Source organism: Schistocerca serialis, chromosome 4 (genome assembly GCF_023864345.2).
Source record: "Schistocerca serialis cubense isolate TAMUIC-IGC-003099 chromosome 4, iqSchSeri2.2, whole genome shotgun sequence".
Lineage (NCBI taxonomy): Eukaryota > Metazoa > Arthropoda > Insecta > Orthoptera > Acrididae > Schistocerca > Schistocerca serialis.
Window position 1 is genome coordinate 5,362,316 of NC_064641.1, and position 25,892 is coordinate 5,388,207.

A 25,892-nucleotide genomic window follows, 5' to 3' on the forward strand; every position below is an offset into this window, starting at 1 on the left:
GAAGTACCTGGTTTACCTGAAGTTACTTTTTCCACTGGAGATCTTAGCTTCTTTCGCCTAACTTTTAAAAAATACGTCTACAGTCCACATGTGCTCTGCCGGCTGACGCAATTTCCAGTGCCTATTGCACACTTGACCTATCCAAGGTGACTTTACAATTCTCCACAGAGTAATTCAAGTTGAGGAGTCTTCTGCTGAGCTCATCACAGAAGCAAGTCTCTGGTTTAGACACTCCACTCGACTCTAGAACATGAACAATCCTGCTGAAAACTGACAGCTGAGCTGAGACCTACGAGTGAGTTAGTTATCTTATTGCTTCCACTAGCCTGCAGAAAATAGTCTCAGATTCCTAATGTCTCCCAGTATCTGCAAAGATAATCCATTTGTAATTGTCAGTATCACCATCTCATCAACTGACATCAACTGTGCCATCATGAGTGATAACCTGCAGCCTACTGCAAATGTACTCTAACCAAATCTCAGGATGGCCTCCTCCATATGGTGGACTATTTCTCCCAGGGTACACACCAAATGCCCATTTCACTTGTTCTCCTCTTATGATGCCATCATGATCCTGATGCATAAACTGATTACAGCCCCCCTCCCTCTTCTCCTCTGTGGTGGATTGAACCTTGACAGAGGAGAGACTACTATTAGAGCTGGGAAGTCAGGTCCACTCACTGTCTCGTTATCTGTGGAAGACACCACCTCAAATCCATCCACGGTAAATAAAACTGCTATCCTATGTCTCTCAGTATCTGCAAAGATAATGTATTTGTAATATGTCAGTATCACCATCTCATCATGCTTTGAGATGAAGATGAATGATGACATTCATGTGATTGCTATTTAATTTGAGCTTACAAATAAAGTTCTAACTTATTTGGATTATTTATTAGTTGGCAAATGTTGAACATTTCCACTTCTCACATTTATGTGGCCAGGTCTTTATGTTAATATGGGACACACAGCTGTCAGATAAGTAGGTATCAGCCATCCTAAGTCCAAGCAAATATTCAACCATTTCTTTATGGCTATCTGTTGCAATACAAAGACGTCTTCTGTTATGTTGTTGAGCAGTGTTTCACAGCTTCTTTCAAACTCCTTTGCCCATTTTGCAATGATTCATAACAGTACAGCTGTTGTGCATTTCATGTAACAACCATGAAAACAAGGTCAGAGAAATTAGGGTTCATACACAGGGATGCAGACGGTCATTTTTCCCTTGCTCCATTTGTGAGTGGAACAGGAAAAGAAATGACTAGCAGTGATGCAAGGTGCACTCTGCAACACACTGTATGGTGGCTCGTGGAGTATGTAACAGATGTAGATGCGTAAACGCCTGCTGAATCCCTAGAAAATTTAACTTGCATATTTTCCAAGTTGGACTTAAAACACTGTGCGTATTCTCTTTTTCTGATTTAAAAGTTTGTGTCTATCATCAACACAAACCTCATTAACCTTATTCTATGTGCTTCTTATACACTGAAATAGTATAAATTGTAACATAAATGCAATCACAGAACTCTTTATAACAAACTAAGTTCGTAATTTGTGATGCATCAATGAGATGAACATTTTCTACAAGTTTTGTCAATCACGATGTATTCCCATTTTCAAATGCAACTATTCATGATGGCAGACACCTCATACAACAACAATGTAACGAGTTTCACTTCAAAATGGGAACAAATTCCTAAAATGTGCCTGCTATGCATGAAAAAACTAACTGGTGTAGTATTATGTACACCATTAATAACACAGTTGCAGGCTTAAAAAAACATTGATTATGATGAATGAAATTATTTTTTTTTGGAAGCTTTAGATTTTCACCTACATACAGTGTCACTATTTGTGACACTGGTAGAAAATGACTGTTTGTTTGATATGCCACAATCTATGAACTGGGTTTGTTATAAAGACTTCCATGATTGCATCTAATTATATTACTCCACTGTAACTGAAACACTTAGAATGAGGTTTATGCTGAGGTCAGTCTCAAAAATTGTTACATCAGGAAAAGAGAGTATACATAATAATTTCTACTTAGAAAATACGCAAGTTAAATTTTCAAGAAATTGCAGGAGGCTTGTGATGTCACAGCTGTATTGTTCTGCATCATTACAAAATGGGTGATGGGAGTTCAAAAATGACTGGGGAACACCTACTCAATAGCACAACATACGATATCTTTGTACTGCAACTGATATGGTCATGCCAATGCTATCACATCATTGAAAATAGTGTTTAGCACTCTAAGGTACTAATTTGAGGAATGGAAATAAATGAGTCATACACAGCCAACATTTCACTGTAAAAACTTCAATACTTTAATGTGATTTCTTTGCACAAGTTGTGTGTATTGAACAATACATCAATTTTCCCACATTTATGGCCTTTCTGCTCTTTCAAATCAATGTGTGTGTGTGAGTGTGTGTGTTACAATTTATTCATTTAAACTTCCTATGGCACATACACATATGTCGCAAAAGATTGCATTCTCGTTTTGCAGCATATGGGCACTCAGGGCAATAGTATGCTGTCTCCACTTTACTGTCTCTGGGAGTTTGAGAATCTTTGGCAGTTCTAGACACTGAACCCTGTGATAACCTTGGCAAATTTGTGGGAAGAACACAAGGCACCTGTGACACTGGAATGAGTGTGTGTGATTCAGTCGAGTGTACATATGGTATGTGAGACATATGAGGTTGGCTAGAAATACCAGTAGTCTCTGTACAAACAGGTTGTGGCTGGTTACTTAATCCAGTGGATGTAGTATACAAAAGTTGTGGCAAAGAGGAGTTGCTTGGCAAGTCAGCAGACTGTCCAAGTGGAGGCTGTAGCACAGTAAAGTACCACAGCTTTCCAGCACCTGAAAAATACAGAAAAGATTAACAGAGCATCATGTATACTGTCTTTCAAAATCAGTAACCTTTTTATAATTACTTTGAAGCAAATTACTGCCTCATGGACTGAGAACATGTCCCTAACAATGCAAGAGTTTGGCGATAATATAACAACTAGTATTATTCTATAAAAGCAATACACGAATTGTGTCAGGAAATCCAAACTATAAACATGTTTTACATATAATTATATATTAATAATACATAGAAACTCACATTACACAATTCAAAATCATGCTTTATAAGCCTTAATCTTATATAATAGTCAAAAAGCACACTTCACACTGTCTTTTTGCTTAGATTTAGGTGCTACCTCATTATGTTCATCACTCACCCGATTTACAGTTGGTTGACAGCTGAACATGCACCTGATACATTTCATTATAGCCATTCTGGCGAAAAGTTACTTTGAGGAGGACTAGATCAGATAACACACTTCCAGGGCCCTGAGATTATGTCAGCCCTATGAACCAAAGTCAAAGCACCCCATCATATTGAGCCAGATGGTGACAAGTACCAGCATGAAGATACAAATCAGCACGAGCTGTCTTCCTATAAATGGCATGTCCCAACATTAAACTTCCTCCTGAACAAAACATCAAGGAAAGGATGGAGATCATCTTTTCCCACCTCTACGCAAATATTCAAATGGATTAAATTCAAATGTTATAGAAAGCTATTGCAAAACATTGCCTTTGTACCAGAAATCCTATAGGATGTAACAACACACACATTTTGGTGCCACTTCCAGCTAATAAGATAGTGTTATTGGGGAATTAGATAGTGTTACTGGGGAATTAAATTAGCAAGTAACTCTATAAAAAGAGGAGGTGGTTTTTGATTTTTTTATGCTTGGAATTCTGTTCTCTCCCCCTAACCAAACAACAAAATGACATTGTTAATGCCATTTGCTCACCCATTGGAGACTAACACTCATATTGATAAATTCTGATGTTTGTCATCTGTGGTTGCGTAGTGTCACTAGTTGTTTAGTGTGTGTGTGTGTGTATGTGTGTGTGTGTGTGTGTGTGTGTGTGTGTGAGAGAGAGAGAGAGAGAGAGAGAGAGAGAGAGAGAGAGAGAGAGTGTTTTGTCTTTCTGCATATGCTGTATTATCATTGTTGGTCAGTAAAGCCCCACCTATCACGGGTTTAAATATACCTGCAGTATGTTCTCCTGCTTTGAAAATGAAGGGATGTTCACCTGTTGGAATACTGGTGGTTGTCAGAGATGTTTCCTGCCTACAGTCCTGTAAAGTATGTATATATAGTCTCCTTTCCTACTGTAAAAATCAAAATTTTAAGGCTCATCAACAAGAATCTTTATCTTAAGTGCTTCAAATATACTGACATAGTATAAGTTATCCAAAAATATAAGAAATGCAATCATGGATCTTTTTATAGTAAAATCAAGTTTGTCATTTGTGACATATCAAACCGCAAGCGTATTTAATAGTGATGCCAGTCACGAAAAGCAATACACTTCATAAGTGCAAGACCAAAATCGCCCAATTACCAGAGAAAGGTGCGGCCAAAAAGTATAAGCTTTTGCAATGATAATACAATATTAATCAGCCCTCTCAGGTACTAAGCTGAAGATGGGAAACACCCCAAATAGCACCACAGTAATAATTCGATCAACCCTTCATTACGTAAACTTCAGAAATTTTAATGTAATTTCTTTGCATGATTTATGCAAACTTAGCAGTATGTAAATTTTATCACATTTCTGACTTTTTTTTTCTTTCTTTCAAAACAATACGAAGAGTGCCGCACGCATATGTGACAGTTTACTCATTTTAACTTCCTATGGCACATACACATGCCAGCTAAAATATCTCTTTTCATTTTGTAGCATGTGGACACTCAGGACAAGGGTACCTGGTCTCTTTGTTACATTGCATTCTAATTTCTCTTCCCCAGGTTCCAGACTGTTTGTATGTTCTGAACAATGAACACTGCGATAACCGTGGCAGCTTTGTGGAAAGAGCACAAGGCATTGTGACTTTGGACTGAGTGTATATGATTCTGTCGACTGAACGTATGATACTTGAAACGCAGGAGATTGCTTACAGTCTCCAGCAGTCTCTATACAAGCAGGCTGTGGCTGCCTACAATGCAGTGGACTTTATGTACAAAGGTTGTGTCAAAGAAGAGTCACTAGGCATTTCAGCAGGCTGTCCGTGGGAAGTCTGCAGCGTGGCAGAGTTGCATAACTTTCCAGCATCTGAAAAACGAGGAAAACATTAACAGGGCATCATGTACACCATCTTTGAAAATCAGTAACCTCTTTTACAGACAGTATGGTATGCAAGTGAAGTCAGAGCTGCAAGAAACTTACATGCCTAGCGCACCACGAAGAGCTGCCGCCGGATGGTGAGTGGCAGCTCTCCAACCTCGGCACACAGACTGTGTATGGGGCTGGTCATGTAAGCATCTGCTCCCCGAGACACGTGGCAAAGGCACTTTATGATATTTCGTGCCTTCTGAGTTCTGGCTTTCAGGTCTCTCAGATGTGGGAACCATGACAGTTTGAAGTAAAAAATGATGTCTAGAAACTTCACTGAGTTTTCCAAATGTAGAATGATGTCCTTCATACGCAAGTCAGGTAAATTAAAAGTATGAAAGGAACTTATCTGCAGAAAACTGAGAATACGTCTTCGCAATCCACTCCTCTAACCTCCGCACTGTAAGTTGCAACTGATGAGTCACCGTTGCAATTCTGGACGAGGAACAGAAAAAAGCAAAATCGCCCACAAATAAAGGGAACTGTACAGGATTCCTTACTGTAGACCTGATGTATGGCCATGGCAAAGAGGGTAACACTTAAAACACTGCCTTGAGGAATATCACTGTCTTACTCAAAACAATCCAACAGCAAGTCTCTAATTCGGGACATAAAAAAAGGACTTAAACAGAAAGGACCATATGAAGATGGGGAGGAAGCCTCCAAAGCCCCATTGACTGAGTTGCATGAGAATACTGTGTCTCCGAGTAGTGTCCTTAATGATAAAAAGAATATACCGAGACAGTGATGTTTACACACGAAAGGCCTCTAGTAGGATCAGTTTGTCAACAATGACCGAAGTCGCCGGAATCCTCACTGAGAGCAGCTAAGGAGTTGCCTGGTCTCTATCGACCAGACCAAACAACAATTAACCACTTGCTCCAAAGACTTTCCTACACAGTTCGTCAAGGTGACACTCCAGTAACTACTGGGACATGTGCAGTTCTTCCCTTGCTTGAGGAGAGATATCAGAATTGCCTCTCTCCACAAGTTGGGGAAGTTGTCCATCTGCCAAATAAGATTAAAACATTTGAGGAGGATTCCCTTTGATGCTGCCGGGAAATGTCTAAGCTTGCAGTACCGCTACTGGTTGTGACCAGGTGCAGTATCAAGAGTCTCAGACAGCGCCAATTCAAGCTCCTACATGGAGAAAGAGTGGTTGCAAGACACAGAACGTGGGATCTGAAGTCCAACTTGCCCCTCTCTGCAGTTGCACGGCAGCAGCGGAACACCAGATCCTTGTTGACATTGGCTTTAGTTGTTGCAAAATGCTCTGCCATCATCTGAGCAACGTCTCTGAGCACTGTTTCGAGACACCCCTATTTCAGCACTGCTGCTATTGGTTAACAACTATGTTCACCGGAAATCTTCTGGATGACTTCAAATACTTTTGTAGAACAAGTAGGTCAATTGATACAGACCAGGCACCCTTGCCATGAACTTTTCTTGCTCTCCTTAACAACACATTGAGCCTTGGCTCTCACGAAAGATCATATCAGAATCTAGGAGTGTAGAGGGATAGTGTCAAATAGCATGGCAAAACTTTTATTTGAGTCTAGATCCTCGCAATTCTAAGTGAAACATTTTCTTACTTCAGGCCATTAAGTCTAAAATCTTTTGTTTCCTCGTTAAAAACAAACAAAATGTCAACCTGATTCAACTAGCTGAGAGAAGAAAAATGTAGTCCCAATCCCACCCCCAACAACACTCATACTGGATTATGAAAGTGCTGAACGTACTAATTCACAGTTCATTTTATGTAAATCCTTCTCAGAGTGAACAAGTTACACTGAAAATAATTTAGACCATAAGTTAATGTGATCAATGTTTATGTAGCATCAAGTATTATTTGAATCAATTTATCAACAAACACATGTTACACAAATAAAATAACATACTTAACACCAGTTATAAGCGTATTTCGTTGCTATCATAAACGCACCACTTAAAAAATTATGCAATGTATGTTTGCTAAATAAACCAGTCCAGTCCGTCTGGCATTTTCTATCCACCAACTCAACCACATGCAAAATGAATGAGTCATTACATCCCAGATTTTAATTTTTAACTTCATGCCATGGAAAGAAGAAAAGAAATCAAACCAAACAGGAATGCTGTTTAACTTCTTGCTCTAAAAAGATGGAATTAAGTGCCTAAATTATTATTAAAAAAACTGAATAAATGTACATAATGTACTTGACTTTAATAACCATCCAAAACAGAACATCAGGCACATTTACTTTTAAGACTCCAACAACAAAAGATAGTTCAAGCATACAAGATTTCAATTATTTTAATTTTTATTTAGTACTATAGAACATACACAATTCTGTGCTTTTCATTCCTAATTATGAAGTCGTTCTACCAAGAAGTAATGGAATATCAATTAACATAATCAAACATTATTTTAGAGTCTATTTCTGATGAACACTTAAGGTTTATCCTTATCATGAATCACACTAAATAATATACAAATAAAATCAGATCTGCCTTTCCAGGAGCTTAATATTAACAGTATTTTTGTAACTGTGACAGAAAAAAGAAACTGAATGTCGTAAACAAAACTAGAAACAGTACGCAATAAAATTTGAAAATGATGTCACATCACAACTTATAATTTAGTGAGTGTTCTAAGGCTAATTTTGTGTATAAGCTGGTTTGAACATGGGCCTACAGTCAAAGGACAGTATGCTTAGCAATTACGTGCTGCTGCAGATTACTTTTTTGTTTAGACCGATGTGGGCAATACGGACAGCTAAACTGCGGCTTTTTATCACACTCTAATTTCACATGTCTATTGAGAGTTTTCTTCTGCATGTAAGATTTTCCACACTTTGTGCATTCAAATCTGCGAGTATATGGAGACTTAGATCCTGCAGTTTGTGTCCATGGATCACGAAAACACATTTGAGACAGCAGGAGGTCTGAAATATACATATACAAAGTAAGTAGATTTTCTGGCACAATTAAGAAATAATTCAGTTCTCTATGCTATAAATATTTTGCCAGCAGTTATGAAAATTTTTACACTTCACAGCTTGTCACCTTTTTATGCATCAACATTGAAAATTAGCTAGCTCAATTACCTCAAATAAGTGTGACAAACAAATCTGTTCTGTAAAATTCTCTCTGGAACAGGAGATACATTGTGTAAAGGGGCATGTTCGTTACATGACTAAATTATAACATCATCTTCTCCATCCAGTTCTCTTTTAAAGTGTTACTACAGATATGTACTCAAAAGCTGGCTTTTTATACTATATAATTTTTAGTTGCAATATGTTTCCTAACCTTGCTGACACACACAATTACTGTACAATCTAGAGCTTACTGTAACCACTTCTCACCTATCCTCACACTGTTATCATCTTCTGATAATATGATATTCTGTCACAATTATCACACTCAACATCGTACGAAATGCATTTTTAATGGAAAAGCACATATTAAAGATTGCTTAATCTTCCTCAAGAAACAAATTTTGCTCTGGGTATGAAATGCTTTATCTTCAACAATCAAGTGAACATTAACTCTGACATGTCTGTAACAAAGTGGACAAATCTTTTCAATAAGCTATGAAAATGCATATAACATTTTAAAATTAGATTTATTAATTATATGACTGCACGCCATTATTTCACCATAAACTTACAGAATCATCACTCACATACTTTATGACAATCTTAACAGGCTTGGGGAGTGGTGAAAGTATCACAAAAGATTTCATACACATTCTAAGAGTAAAATGTCCACACAAATATTTCTTAATAGGACTCAGCAGTTTATGAAAAGGTAAATACTCTCTATGAAACATTCTGAACAATTAAACTTATGTACCAGATCTTGACTGAAATGTGTATCCTTGCCTTTTGTGAGCCACGTTCTCCGAGAATGTTCATACAGACAGAAAATGCATGACCTCTGTACACTGTACAAATCATCTAGGCATCACATTTTCAGAGAAAATTATACCAGTACAAAACAAAGATTGATTCACTAGGATAGTCAGCAAATGTGGGCTGCGGCTCCTGGAATCTCATTAACAAATAGCATAAATCATGTATGAATACAGAAGGGGAAGAAATAAATACAGACATGAAGGTCAACTGACACAAGATCAAAAAACTGTAACATTCTTAACAAGCATTTTGTTTTCCCGAGTGGCACCATAATTCCAGACACAGATCCAACACAATACACTGCAATACAACAGGTAACTGATCTGAATTTGAGGAAGTAAAGGAATGAGATAAGCAAGATAGCTTTATTTCCTCAAAAAATTAAACACTCAAATGGTTGAAACGGCCTTTCCATCTCAGCAGTTAAAAAATGCATTAATGTTGAGGTTAAACTAATTGGATATAGCAATCAACTGTAGCATCAAAAATGCAGCAAATGCACTGAAAAGGAACAGTCAGACAAATTCATAAAAAAGGTCAAAGGAAAAAATATCAAATTACAGACCAATATCACTGAGTCCTACATGCTGGCACTGCTTAGTGCCTTTTTTTTCTTAAATAAAAAAAAAATAGATTTCAAAAAAAGATCACAATACCACAACAGCTGTCACAGAATTTCTGCACAAAGTCTATAGCTATGCATATGAAGAAAAGAATATTGTGGGCATATTTATAGACCTCTCAAAGGCTTTTGGTCTGGACAAGCAAGCACTTCTCCTGCAGAAACTGGAGGTATGCAATAGCACATAAATATCTCTTGAACTTCTGTCTACATACTCAGAATGCCATAAACACAAATATAAATTACCAAGGTGGCAAACCAAAAATTAACATTCAGTGACAACAAACGGCAACGTAAGGCATGCCACAGGGGTCAATATTGGGACTATTTCTTTTTCTTGTATATGTAAACGATTTTTGTACAAGTTTCCTATTGCCATATAATTACTAAACACTGATGACAGCTCTCTGCTGTTTTATGGTGACAATGATCATGAGTGACTAAATATTTTAGTGACCTAGGCCTAAAAGTGAGTACCACAACATCACAGTTCCTGGAGTTCAAAGCAGGTAGATATGTACAAAATATTTGTGGAATTTCATGTACTGACAATCAAGACTGTAAATTTCTTGGTCTGCACTCAGATGGCAATCTTTGATAGAAAAACCATATTAACTTTGTATGCATAAAAATAAGTGTACTGTAACTGCTTAGCCAAAAGTCTGACATTGTATGTAATAAAAACCTGAAAACGGTGTACTAAAGGACAATTTTCTGATTTGTTAAGTTCACTAATCTAGTTACAGAATAGAGATGTGGGGTTAGGCTGATACATGGTCTGGGATACAGGGACACCTGTTGCATTGTTCTTATCAAAAATAAATATCTCACTGTATACTCGAGTGTGTGGGTGTGTCTGTGTGTTTTGACAGGGTGATAGATCCAAATGTTATGATGTACATAATCGTAACACAAGAAATGAGCATAGTTAATACAGACAAGGAATAAAGTTTAAAGCAACAGAACACAGTGTACATATCTGTGGTTTCAATGTGGTACAACAAACTGCCAGAATCCATAAGAGCACATACTGAGGATCCATTTAAAACAAAATTAAAATCTTTTCTTGCATATAAATGTCTGTAGTCACTGAAAGAACTCTAAGCTGCAGTGTGTATTAACAATCGTAACTAGTTATGTCGTGTATTAACATTTATACACAAATGTGATACATACTATTTCTTTGTAAACAACATGATATTTGCAAAAGTCATCATTACACACAAAAATAAAAATAAGCACCAAGTTCAGAAGGCACAGCACACAGTTTCAGTTTGTTAGGAAAGAACCACTGGCAGACAGAAGATGTGAGGCACTGCAAGACTCATCTCTGGATATTACTATACTGTGTAGACCCTGTGAAAGACAGGTGTCCAGGTCCGGTCTCAGACCAGCACATAGTTTCAATCTGTTGGGAAGCTTTGAAATTCTACTTGTTTACTCACCCATTCAGTTCACCAGCATTTTGCAAATTACCTTCAAAGTGTATTATATATAAGACACATCTTATCAACTAACTCAGTACTATTATGATGAGAAACTTATGAGCTGACCTGCCACATCATGATGGATGACATTACAATCTGAGTATAGAATAAAAGTGTCAAATGTCACTCGGGACACCTAAACTCCAAATTAAGAAACACTGATGAAGAAACAACAAATGCACCAAACTGATGCAGAAAACATGAGATTACAAATAATTTAATAATTTTCTTCTGCCAAAATCAGCTCTCTAACTTCACAAATGGTGTACAAGTTGTATAAATGAAAATGTATTGGGGGGAGGGACTATGAGTGACTTTTGTTTGCTAAGTATTCAGTGATGACTTTTGTTTGCTAAATATTCAGTGATGACTCTCAAATTTAAGGTGTTGATAACATTTGTATTAAAAGATAGAGAGAGAGAGAGAGAGAGAGAGAGAGAGAGAGAGAGAGAGAGAGAGAGAACCCACACATAGCTTGACCAAGCAAGTCCCATTTCCCTTAAACAGCACCATAATACAGCACAATACTGCCCTCACATACTAATGCTTTCCGTGACCACATTATAGCCACTTTACTTTTGAAACTACATCTTTTATATCTCTTGAAAATAAAGACGGATACAGCAACTTATTCCAAATATTATTCTGAAATGAGTTACAGGCCATTTAAACAGTTTCATCACTGCCACATATACATATAACTGACTTTTTATTTCAAATGATTCCACAGTTTGACAATATATGGCACGTAAGCACTTGTTTTTTTCCCCAATTATCATGAACGGGTATTAGGTTACATGTGACATTAGAAGTATAACCTGTTTATACTAACAGGGCTTAATTGTACCTCAATCAAGTGAAACTGAAATATGTGACTGTTGCGCATTGCTATACCAGTTTACTTAGATGGAAAGGAATGTTGGAGTTTACAGTTTTGTCAACATGATCACTGGTCAACTGGATTACTTGAGCCTGAACATAGCGAGAGGTGGCTTGGGAAAGAAATCAAACGTGGAGGGAAAAAAACATATCATACAAAACTTAAATATTGATTACTGGATACTTTTAATTCCTCTTATGTGAAATTTGAGATGCACTAGATATTCATGTGCTTGCAAACAAATCTTCAGGCAGAAAGCTGGTTATGACATGGACCTTGGAACAGGGTTTCGCTCACTCTCTCTAGAAACTGATTCCCATGTACTCAATTGATTTAGAGATTTCAGATGGGATGGAGAGAGCAAGCCTGTTGCCACAGTCAATGGAATAGCTTGGCACATTATATGACTGGTGCATTGTCAGACCTGCTATTGGAAATCCGCATATGTGAAGACAGGACGGACATGACGCATGATATCATATTTTATTGCACCACTATCAGGTTGAGGAAGCACTGTGTTTTTACACTACACAATGTCAAGGACGTACCACAAATAGCTCAACACACAGAAAAATGTAATGGCTCAAGTCAAATACAAGGGGCAACAATGTGTTGTTGGTAGGGGTTGCCACTGAATACTATAGATTGTCATAGCCGATAACATGGGCCACAGTGCAGTTATTCGCTCAGCAATTCAATACCAGACAACAGTAATTGGTGAGAAACCGTACCATCCAGAACCACATAGCTGTGGGTGTTCCAACAGATGCTTAACATTTACAAACCTTGGCACAACAACTAAGTAAGTTTCAGAAATTCTACAGGGCACATAGATTGGAATGGGCAAAGGAAAACAGCCACTGGAGGCATGAAGCATAGAAAAGACCATGTAGACAGTGGAATTGTGGTACAGGTTCATAAATGTCAAGTACAAAGTGCTTAGAAACCACACGAGCTGATGCACCTTGACTGCCAGGCAGGTTCACCTTTCAGGCAGATGACGAGGGAATTTTTGTGAGAGTAGTGATTACACAGGAGTAAAAGTGGGCTTGATACATCTGCTAATGTATTTCACTGACAAATGACACAGCACTTTGCTATCTGATCTGCAAAAACATTTGTCTACTTACAGAACCATTTTGGTGACTTACACTTTTAGCAAGCGAGTGCTCCGTTCTAACATTCCACAATTGTGAGAGATTAGTTTTAGAAACCCTCCATGGATATGAGGGTGCTTGTGTGTCCCCTCACTTTAACAGACCTTACTTCTGTTGAGAATATTCTAGAATGCCATCATGTGATATGTCTGTGACTTGTAGACGGCAGTTGAATGGTTTTGGAATCAAGATGGCTACCCATGGCTGTCAGTCTTTCACAGAGTCCGCAACATAATATGTCGTGGATCCATTAAGACAAAAGGTAGGGGTAGTTAACAGCTATGTCTAATTTAATTGCTCGTGAGTGTTTATGTTCCACAGATCTGATAGCATCCGCTATAGAGTATTTCATCAAAACAGATGAAAATTTGTGCCAGACTGGGACTAAAAACCGTTATTTCCCAGATGTCAAGAGCAGTCCCCTTAACCATTTCGGCTATCCAAGCACACTTTCAGGAACAGCCCAAATCTCCATTTGTCTCGGGTCTACTCTCCCTTGTGCTCACACTATGTTACCACGATTCCCGCTCAGGGTGAGACACTGTTTTCTCTCGTCATTGTCTTGCCACTGCAAAATAGTGCAGCCAGCAACAGACCTGGCACATTCATCTGTTCTTAAATATTCTACAGCTTATTTGGAAATATAACTACAATTTGCAAGTTCAATCTTATCAAATCCAACTGTCAATCAGCAATGCAGTGTCTCAGACACTGCGCTGCGGTACCGTGTTTTTGCCTGCAACCATCAGAGCTTAACAACTGACAGCCTGCAAGAGCTCCATTAGCTGTCAGGGATCTTCTGTTGCTGCCTCTGCTATACCAGAATAACAAAGTAATTGACAGTTAGTTGTTTACTGCCAGCTACCACAGCAACAACAAATCGGAGCACAAGTTTGGTTGCAGCATCTGTTCTGTGCACAGTTGTCATATTGTTCTGCTAACTGCCACCTAGCAGTAAGTCGCAGACAATGATCACCGTACATAATTGTTGTGATTTATTCTTACAACATTTGTTTCTCGTGCGGTATGTTTATTTTCCAGAATGCAGTGCGCAAGCTGTGAAATGGCTTAGGAAAGTGATAAGGCTGCTGTGATCCTGCAAAGTGAACTCAATAGTGGACATTTAGAGGGAATGTATGAACCTACTCAATGCATATTCACACAGCCGCTGCTACCAAAACCACACTGCAACTGTGTGTAACGGAAAATCAACATCTCCCCCTTCCTTGCTCAACTGCCAATCTCTTTGTTATTCTGATTCAGGTATATTGGTAAAAGTGCAGCGGTGCATCATGCCTCTTTGTGTCTGGAGGACATTCTACGAAAGGAATGGGATGTTCTGGAGAACATAATATGCTGCTACATCCACAATGTTTAGGACAATGATAGGTTCCAGCAGACGATCAACAACTGGAAGCCCTGTTGCAAGAGCAAAAATGCAAAAACAAACTTGTACTCTAGTTACAGGGATCACTTGTTTGAAATCTTTAAAACAAATTGTGTTCATTAATATGGCATGTTTTGACTGACTTGTTAGAAAAGGACATATTGCACTGATTAATTTCGGATTAAAATCACAAAGGGATGGAATGGCTGGTCAGTCTGGCATCAGAAGCTGCAATTCCTATTTCTGCCAATAGCACATTTAGAATAGAAAGCAGAGGAGATGCTGAATTGCACACAGGCACAACAAAAAGACTGGTATAAATATGAGCTTTTGGCCAAAAGACCACCTACTAATGTAGAAAACATACATACACTCATCAAGCCACAACTCACACACATATGACCACCGTCTCTGGTCACCAAGGCTGGATAGCAAAACACTATAAGTTGTCAGAAGTAGGGGTTTATAGTTAGTCCACTGATATATATTGTGTCAGTTTCAGTTTAGAGATGATGGAAGGTACAGAATGATTAAATGCAGGTCTGCAACTGAAAAAAATAATGAAATTAAGAAACGGAAACAGAGAGAGAATGGTGGGGGGACACTTGAAAAGTCTGAATGCTATGCCTACGGACCAGGAAAAAGGAGATGTAAGACAATAGATGAGAAAGTAAGTTCCCATTTCCATGGTTCACTAATTAGTACTGGGTAAGAAGACACAAATGGTTCTCATTGTATAATAAAGTCTCACAGGTATTTTGAATCATACTGAAGAGTATGCTCGCCAAACTGATTCTTGGTGGTCCCAAGATAAACCCTTCTTCTGCATTCATTGATGCATTGGTCCAATTCAGTGAAGTTGTTGCTCTGTAAATAGCCATGCAGTGAACACAGTTTGTTGCTCTGTAAATAACCATGCAGTGAACACATTCAACTGGTGAACAACATGGATGGTTTCACATGTGTTTAAATATTCCAGTATTTATCAGCTTTGGGGTTGGAGTAAGAGGCAGTTTTCCCAGTTGTAATGATTCTGGGATAGGAACTGTGGAGTAGGGATAATGGTGTGGGAATGTTGAGATAAACAAAGTTTATTGTGAAGGATCAGAAAATGAAGAAAGAGGATAGTGGGGGATGTGGAAAGGATACTGAGGAGAGAGGATCACATCTGAGAGTTTAACTTGAAAAAAGTTATATCCCGTGTGCAGTATACGAGGTATTCAAGGCCTGGGCTGTGCTGCGTGACATAGCAGGCCCTACAAGGGTTAGAGGGTCAAAGGAGGAGACTGCCCAGGAGATTTATTTGTGGTTAAGATCTGTATGGTATCTGCGCAAGAAGGAAGGTGAGAGATATAGACATTCACAATTTTGGTGTTGGAGTGAATAGGTTTACCACAGATGACTAGACTGTAGAGTAGGGAGTAGTTGACACGTCTTGAATGTCATACTAACAAAGACCATATAAAATGTACATTATTTTTTGTATTAAAGCCACATGATGTTAATAGTAGCCCTTTGTATAGCACGAACAAAAACAAACTCATGTTGCCACATAGCTCTCATTTTATTAAATAAATAGTCAATCATTTCAAAATATATTTTAATCAAATACTCTGTAAGATATATAACAGTCAAATGTTATAAAGATACAAATTACCATAAATTAAAGTTATAAGTGGTTTCATCTCATTGTTTTAACTTACTGTTTTACTCTGATTTTCCTGAACTAACTTCATTTTTTGAGATGTTGTTTTTCATAGAAATCTGTCTCTCCTATCGCAATATACTTCATCATATCTTCATATTTAGCTTACTTGACAAGTAAAAGCATAGTACAGTATACAGTAATTCCTCCCAAAATCCGAGATGCACTATTTTTCTTGCTCTTGCAGTATATATTTCTTTCAAGGGTACAAGCACAGATAAAACAGTTGTTTGTTGACCATTTCTTACCTTAAAAATGTATTTCCCATCACAAGTGCACTGCTCAACTTTATACCGTGAAATTTTAATAGCATTTGGATTAGTCTTCATAGGTGTGAAATAGTCTTTATAGTTCTTGAACATGTTCACATCACTAGAACAACCGTAAAAAATTTAGATGATTTCATGACTACAGAATACCATTTCTCGCGAATATAAAATCTGCTGTGAACTGTTTGTCACTTCAACAATATCAGAATTATGATCACAAGGTAGAATTAAGTGACCTCATTCAGGAAAATAAAGTATTAATTTTTTAAAACAATCAATCTATGGAGGCACAGCCAGTTTAAGACCCAACTGACACCAACCATTGTTTGGGATGCTTGGGGGAGCCAAGCAGAGATGGGTGCTAGAGGAATTGCAACTGAAAGATTTCTATACAGTTTGTATTACAATTATTAGTGGCCGTTTGGGGCATCGACCAAGAGTAAGATTTGTGTACAGCTTGAATCACAATTAGTAGTGAAAACTGACTTAGCTGAAAGTGTATGAGGGAGAAACAAGTGGGGGGGAAGGGGGACAAATGATAAGTTTCTTGTGCGGAAAAACATTTTCAAAGAGGTCCTGTATGCAAGGGTATACGGTTAATGTACAGTAACTCTGTTTTTATTTGGTGAAGCAAAAAATAACAAAAAAATCAGATTCTAAAAAGCACAAAAAGAGTGAAAGGAGGACACAAAATTTATCTGACATCTGGTAGTTCATCCTCCATTATGAATCCCCTCCGCCACCAAATTGTTCAACTGTGTATGTGAAAAAATTATGCAGATTTCATTTAATGATTATGTTACAAGTTATGAAAGTGCACATCATAACCATAATTTCTTAAGAAGTCGTCGTTTTTTAAGATACAACTGCACAAGCAAAAAGATCTTACACATTCTTTCCAATTACAATCACTTTTCCAGAACACCTGTATCAAAATATTGCAGCAATACAAGAAATGGCAGAGGATACCACAATTTTAATGTTTCATATGTTTTTTAAGAAAGTGTCTCTTCACATCATGTTTCTGTTTTGATTTGTACGAACATAAGGAACAACTGAATAGTGGTTCTTTTCCACATTCTAATCTAAGATGTCGACTGAGAGAACCTTTATGCTGATACCAATTTCCACACTGACAACACTGGAAATGGAGAAAAGCTTGACGAGACTTCAAAATGTTTAATTCTGTAGAACGGAATGGTAGTTGTTCCAAATGATGTATGGTATCTGGAAAGAATAAAAACCAAATATTTGTTTTAACTGAAAACACAGTTAATACACTTTTATTTATTTAATTTGGTCCATCATCTGAATACATAAGGTTTCAATCTATAATAGCCTTATAATTGAATGCCGAAACTTTTCAGTTGGACAGCTATGCTTGAAGTAACATATATTCAGGACCACAATGGAGTGTAATTTACACATTCAAAAAAACTACACATTTAACTTTTGTCACACTAAATGTAAGCAAAATTACAACAAACATCAATACATACTGCTAAATACTTTTCTGTCATTCGTACAATAAACCATTTTTATCATCACATTACTACACCCTGAGAAATTTAGCATGTCTTTACTGTCGTAGATGTAATAAAAAGATCTTAAAAAATTGTGATCTGTTTAAAAAATAATGAATATTTGAGCCAATCTGTCTTTTACTTCATTCTCTCTTGTCGAAGAATTTCAAGATGTATTTTTTAAAATTTGGTTTTACACATGATATTCACAAGTGAGGACACAAACATGTTCACAGGGACGATAAATGTAGGGTGAATTCTAAATCTTTCTTGGGTAGTGGTAGGGCGAACAGAACAAAATTTGCGTGCTGTAAATTAGCATGAAAAATTACTGTAGATAAGACACATCAAAAACACATATTTATTATAAATGTTAGCAACACAACAATGACAGTAATACTAAACAGCTCTAGTGACTGTTAACTGTTATCAACAAATAATGGGAGTTGTTAAATTTTCACCAAAAATTTGAAGACTTTTTCTCACATATTATTTATTAAATATGCAACATGAGATATAAAAAACATTAATCACCTAAATTCCTCATATACAAGTAGTTAACTATGAAACATTCTCTATAACAATCAATTACAATTTATAATGAAATGACGAGAAGCAATCACTCACCTTGTAGAAAGTGCATCAATTAGCCTATATGTACATACACAAGAATTTGAAAATTATGGTTCAGGTTTCAAGCTTTTACTCTTTTGCAGTCACAGGATTGGGAGAATGTGTGCATGCATTTTTTTCTGTTTAGGACCAGAAATTTCAAGATGGGTCAAGATTCATCAATGCTTTTTTATATATTTACCTACTTGCCTGGACTTCCTTTGTGATGCGAATAGCTGTCTGTCTCCAAGCCATTATTTTATCTTCTGTTCACGATATTTTAATGACAATGAACAAGTAGATTGTACAGCATTCTTTGTACAGCTATGAGTTCTCACTGAAGCTGTGTAGACTGTCTGTGCAACACTAAGTTATCTGATGATGGAAAAAGAAGCCGAAAGCCAGTTCATAATGAACTAGTAAATATTATTGTGGAACATCAATATGTTGCATTCAAGTTATTAACTTGTGATAAATGTTGATTGCCCACTTGTCAGATGACTGTGGAAAATGTAAACACTAACCTCCAAAAATGTCGCCTCTCTCAAAAACAAAAGATTTCAACCCAATGGTAAATGAAGTATTTAGTTTTTCCATTTCATGCATAGCACCTGAAAATGGTTACTAAGTCCAACATAACCATCAACAAATGAATTTAAAATGTATTAAGCAACATATGAAACCTTGTACATTCAACATAACAAAAATTTTAAACAATGAAAACTGTAAATGAAATGTATCAATTTAAGAAAAAAATAGTAACATGTAATAACGAAAACAATAATGAGATTCTCCTATGCTGAATAAAATGATAATTACTTGTTAGTCTTAGATACAGTAGAGATAGAAATTGAAACACACAGTTTTGATAATGCTTAATGAAAAAAAAAAAAAAAAAAAAGACAGAGATAATAAATTACAAAACATCAGTACTCACATATCCACCAATGTTATATGAGACTGTATATTGTTGTAGCAACTACAAAAAATGTAAGTATGGTAAATGAGCGTATCTTAAGTTATCTACACAGAGTTTACAACCGAAAGTTACATTTTCTGACGACAGTGAGAGAGAGAGAGAGAGAGAGAGAGAGAGAGAGAGAGAGAGACAAATTTACGTACTCTTCTGGAAGCATATGCAGATTTTCAGCTCATACATTAAGTAATCACCTTTTCACCTAACGAAGGAAGTTGTTTTCCACATAATGCTTACTGAATGTATAAACCAATTAGTTGATCTTTTTATTATTTACTGATAACATTCACAGCACAAACATTGTTAAATTTCATGATTAACTTCTTACTAATTTAACTGTTAAAAATCCAAGTGCTGTATTTACGTCCTTACAGGAGACTGTCCACATACAAAACATTTACCTGATTAAACCTGCAATACTAAATATCAATGTAGCTTAATTATACTAACAATTATGGCATTCTTTACTAAATAAGACCCTTCAGAAAATAAACAGTCCTAATACATTTTAGCAAGATTTTCCTACTTACAGATGTCAGAACCACAAATAAAATATTTTTTCCGTGTTTGACCTGAACACAATTTGAAGCCAGGTATTAGAAAATACTTAATATGTGGAATATCCACTTTATTACTTAATTCATACCAATGTTAGGTCCTTTATATCAGGGGACCAGTAGGGGATATTTCCACACACATCCAGCAGCACTGGAAGTGATGCTACTGCTTTATCTCTGTACCTGCTTTACTGATGATGCTTCATGGAGAGCAATAAATTACAGGTGAAACAGACCTGATGAACCACAGATTTCATGAATAGAGAACAGATGCTGCACACGAAGTGGAGTAACTTGTTTTAAACAATTTCATTAGTGAAAGTGCGTCTGTGCTAACAACAGGCTACCACATAATTACAGCACCCCTTTTTAATATAGATCAACATTTTGTAACATATTTTCAATAACTGACCAGTATAAAAGAGATGATGATGATGATGATGATGATGATGATATTTAATTCTATTTACAGCCCACAGAACCAAGAACAGGACAATAATTCTTGAAAACGAAAACTTCAACAATAAAACAACAAATCTGAGTAGTCAAACCACATTAAAAAATAATCGCTACACAACATATACATGACGTGTATGACATATTTACCACATTAGTGTTTTTCATATCTTAGTAATTTTCACTGTTTTACTCTTGTTAAATAAGACTCAAAACAAGCAAACAAAAAACTTAAGGAAGTTCGCTGACGATAACAGGACTGCACTTAGCATCAGTACACAAATATCATGAAACAAGTGTGATATATGAGTAAATTACAAAAACTTCAAAGAAAATAAAATAAAAGTATTTGTCTAAAATGTACAAAAACTTAAACACACATGCAACACTAGAAGCACCATAAACTGGAGTACCATTCTCTAGTGTATGACACTACCCAGTTAAACATGAACATAACTAATCTGGTACACAGTGTTAATCTGCAGGAAGTACCACATTAGTTTTAAGTGAACTGCGTAATGGGTATATATCACTAGTTTCTTTTAACTAGTTGAGCTACTGTAAAACAGAACTGAACAGTTCGTTTCACCAACTAAGATATTAAGAATATCAAAACTAATATATATGTATAAAAATGTTTTTAGTATAAATATGCAGGCATTATGGTGGTTCTCAATTTGAATAACTGGGGCATCAGACCAAACTTTTTTTTAAACTAAATATGAGTTACGAACAAAAAGCAAGCATTTTCAGAATGGATTGCCCAGTTGCCTGAGACAAGTGGGTTCTGTGAACACACAGTCAGTCATAGCTTGTGCTACTCTAGAGGGTAATTGGAAGGCAGCAACAAATCAACAACTTGCTTCCAGCAGCTAGATATCTGTGCCACACAATCAAACAGTTTGCTTTTTGTCAAAAGTTTTCATTTAGTTATATAGAATAATGTAGCATAATTCCCAAAATGATTTTATTCAAAATGTTCTACAGTAGTTCAACTGCTTAAGAAAACTGATGATATATGCCAGTACACAACAGGGAGAATGGCTTATGAAGTATTTCCTAAGAGATTAACACACTGTACCACATCAGACTTGAAGTCAGAATCTTGCTTTTTATTGGCATGCCCTTACTGAGTCATTTCATGGAACTGGGTGTACTGCCGGTTGTCTGCATCTTCCCAAATCAGGCATTTCCAGCAGCTGTAAACGAATGCAAAGAAGCCAAGTTACGACGTCGAAATATTGTGTTGGGAAGAGGCAGATCACCAGCAGTACACCTGATTCCATGAGATGACACTGAATCATTGGAAAGTCTAAGAAATTAGAATGCTCTTACTAACTGAGCTATGAAGGTATGAATCATGACCCACGCTCACAGCTTCAGTTCTTCCATTACCTCTCTCTTCCTTTTCAAGTTTCTAACAAGCTCTAACACTTTGCGGGACATTCACTTCTGGAAGGAAGGACCTCTTTTACCAGGAGTGCTAATCTTGAAAGGCATGCAGGAGACCTGCGAAGTTCAGAATGATGGAGAGAAGTCCTGGCAAAGTTGAAGGATGGGTTTTGAGTGATACCTGGATAGTTGTGCTCAGATCTACATCTGCTTATATACTCTGCAAGCCACCATATGGTGATTGGCGGAGGGTACCTTGTACCACTAATAGTCATTTCCTTACCTGTTCCACTCGCATACAGAGCACGGGAAAAACTGAATGTCTATATGTCTCTGTAAGAGCCTTAATTTCTCTTATCTTATATTTGTGGCCCTTACATGAAATGTATGTAGGTGGCAGTACAACTGTTCTGCAGTGAGCTTCAAATTCTGGTTCTCTAAATTTTCCCAATAATGTTTCATGAAAAGATCTTCGTCTTCCCTCCAGGAATTCCCTTTGAGTTCACAAAGTATCTCCATACTACTTGTGTGCTGATCAAATTTACTGGTAACAATTGTAGTGGCTCGCTTCAGAATTCCATTGGTATGCCCAGAAACCACAAAAAGAAACTTCCCAGTTTCAAGTAACTGTCTGTCACACAGTTTTAATCTCCTGGGAAGAGCCAAAACAATGCACATGCCACTGCCGTAACAAAGATTCATTCTGTAACTGAAGGGGTATTTTTGCAAACATGAGACCTACAAATTAATGACCATTAGTGATGCTACACAACAAAATTCAAAGAACTGCAGAAATTCATTAATTAAACCAAACAATAAACTGACAGTCTATTCCAATTGCATTCACAGGTAAGAGATATGTAGTGGCCCTCCTTACGTCTATAGTTTATGTACGATATGTGTACATAATATGCAATAAAATACTTACTATCTTGTCCACAAAAAATTAAAGATTATTCCAAGTGCATTACATATGGATCAAATGTAGATTTCAGATCAATTATCTTACATAAACATTTGCTAGTTTCATCAACTAACAGTCAAACCGTCACCTTTGAATAAAACCAAGACCTAGAGCTGTACCACTGACCAGTATCCCCACGACCAATATCTACAACTGAAACATACAAACAAAAATATTCCAGATGCAATCTACATAATATATGTAATAACACTTCAAACAATAAACCAATGGCTCAGTTTTTTCACTAGACCCAATCAACTCGGAATCATGACAGCTTTCCCGCAAAACTGGGTTCACAATTTGGCTGGTGCCATAACGTTAAGCAATGAAAATGTTTGTACAACACATCTACTGAAACAAGTTAGAGAGCACAGTTTTATATCCTTGCTAAAGGTACCATCCTTAAGCAACAAACTCAGAAACCTGGATAACAATTGTACAATGAAAAGTTTCAACAATCACAAGCTGATTTAAGCTTCGCATGAACTCATTTAGATTTGGAGTAATTTTAAGGACGTGTACTTGAGTAAATGTTTCATTCAATGTAATTATCGCCGCCCACTCTCGGTGGTCATCATTTGGAATAAATGCAGCAAGTTTCATTCATTTTCCTCGTTAAATTTCGATACGATAATCACATGTCCCAAAACATTGTGCTTGTTACAAGTTAAAATTTCGATACGATACTCACATGTTCCAAAACAAATTGTGCAGTTGTGTGTACAACTGTAGCTGCTTCTATTAAATTTCTACTTACATCACACATTTTTATTGGCATTTACCATCAAAACACTCTTATCTCGTATTATTATTCCATAACTGCTAGCATCCCTACTGAACACTCTTACACCGGGATTTTTTTCTTTCATCATGCTTCCAAACTACACAATTGTTTCAAACAATTCACTCTAAACAATCATAAAAACATCAACAACAAATACCACTTACCATGTGATGTTAGGTTCTCACAGTACATGTCAGATTGTAGACAATGGATATCGAGTGGTACATCAAGACTTAGCAAAAAGAGTTTTCATTTTATTTATCGGCTACTCACTATGACACTAAAAGACTCACTCTTGTCCACCGCTTTATTTAGATGTTACACAAGTGTAAGCAAATTCAAATACACATTACTATACAAGATGAAACAACCAACACTTCGTTTCTGAAAGAAAATGGTCTCATCAAGTCTTTTACGTTCATCACGCAATAATAAAAAAATCATTTAATTGAGACGGCCGTAAGAACTCTAACGAAAATTTCGAAAAGAGAATGAACACATTAGTAGACTCTGAACTTACTATAAAAACTGTCAAACCAGCAACAAACAAAATAAAGTAAATAAATGGGTTCACTACAAAGACGTTGTAACAAATTACAATGACTATTCTTAATATAATGCATCAACAACACTATAAATAATTTTGTGCAAAACTGCAGCAAATAAAATTTATGTATGTTTCGCCGGTTAGTCCTTCAAAGATAAACATGAGCAGCTTTGGAGTTCTATATATTTTATTCATTCAAACAAAAACAAAACTCCTTGATTCAAAACTACATAACAGTATAAACAAACGGCTACAAACAAACAAAGTTAAGAAACATCTGACAGTATACACGCTGCCAACCTATCAATACAAAAATACGCAGCTTACGAGTAGTACCAATCTACCTCCTTGATAGTACCGGATGAAGAGAAATTTATTAACAGTAACGTAGCAAAACTGATAATCGTGGGGTGAGATAGCTTGTGGGAAGGTGAACAACATGTGTCAGATTGCTTGATTGTAGCCTAATTTAAATTTACAAAAAATAAATACGGATTAGTAACTCTTAAAATGCTCTCTTCGGAAATACTTATAAGGGCCCGTCCACACGCAACGATGTCTGCGCACATCACATCTGCGCAGACAGATCGTTGCGTGTGGACAGAAGATCTGCACCAACCTGAGGTGTGTGCAAAACTGGAAGTTGGAGTTGGAGGTTTGAGCGAAACCTCTCAAATCTGTGGGTTCAAACCACATGTGCGCAGACAAGTTGGAGCGTGTGGACAGGAGATCGCCGCAAATCTGGCGCTAAACCAGTCTAGTGTTTGTATTTGTGCGCACAGGGCATTAAAATGGCTGATAGTCTTCAGTGTTCTCGAGAGTTTGTAAGTGAATTCATTGAAATATATAGAAACCACCCATGTTTGTGGAAGATTAAAGTAAAGAATATAGTGACAGAGACCAAAAGACAGCAGCATACAATGCTCTAATTGAAAAATTGCGGGTATTATTTCACTCAACTCTTGTTTCGATATTGCAGTTGAAAATTCCAAATCCCTGTAGCTTCTTCCTGTTGCTAGGAATCTTAATGTTACCGCCAGCCGTTCATGAGGAGAAATTGCCCTTCTCTATACAAGTATTTTTTCTCATAATATGATGGGTTACAAGCTTTAAGAGAGAATTATGAATTCCGACATCCATCCGCAAATAATTTCGCCAGTCGTTAGGTTTGCCCTGCAACTCTCGCAGTAAATTTACGTGAGAAAACTGCTTTCGCTTTAGCAGCCACTGTCTACACCATTCTGACCGCTTTCTCTGTTTCCTGCGGTTGGTCTGGATGTTTTTTGCAACACAAGTTGCGAACACAGACCACAACAGAACTTCCTCCATTTCTATGTTTCAAAATAACTGAATTAAGTTTTTGACGTTTACGGGGAGCGTAGTCGCTTGCCACTGATATTTCTTTTCTATACCGACAGATGGCGGGCGAGTAGTAGATTGGGGTTTGTGTCGTGTGAACACACAACATTTGCAGCGATCTTTTG

General features: G+C 36.9%; 1 protein-coding gene across 10 annotated transcripts; it reads right to left on the bottom strand.

Annotated features, from left to right (window-relative positions):
* Positions 1-2,341: 2,341 nt before the first annotated feature.
* LOC126475305 (zinc finger X-chromosomal protein-like) lies at positions 2,342-24,677 on the bottom strand. Of its 10 annotated transcripts, none has more exons than XR_007586694.1 (3): positions 16,577-17,577; positions 4,978-8,115; positions 2,342-2,872 (listed from the first exon to the last, which is right to left on the bottom strand). XR_007586694.1 is itself a non-coding variant. In XM_050103075.1 (2 exons), exons 1-2 carry the CDS (start codon positions 24,051-24,053, stop codon positions 2,451-2,453), a joined length of 450 nt encoding a protein of 149 aa, XP_049959032.1. In that variant the 5' UTR covers positions 24,054-24,677; the 3' UTR covers positions 2,342-2,450. The 10 variants fall into 10 exon arrangements, 3 of the variants coding, with proteins under 3 accessions (XP_049959032.1, XP_049959035.1, XP_049959034.1); XR_007586698.1 differs by lacking the exon at positions 16,577-17,577 and adding an exon at positions 8,539-11,576; XR_007586693.1 differs by lacking the exon at positions 16,577-17,577 and having other exon boundaries at positions 4,978-5,131; positions 5,246-11,576.
* Positions 24,678-25,892: the final 1,215 nt, after the last annotated feature.

Excerpts from the sequence above, each read along its gene's own strand:
- LOC126475305 (XM_050103075.1), bottom strand. The coding sequence starts at position 24,053 with ATGTACTGTGAGAACCTAACATCACATG. Across the intron at positions 2,873-24,025 it reads TGAGAACCTAACATCACATG|GTGCTGGAAAGCTGTGGTAC; the intron begins GTAAGTGGTATT and ends TGTATTTTTCAG.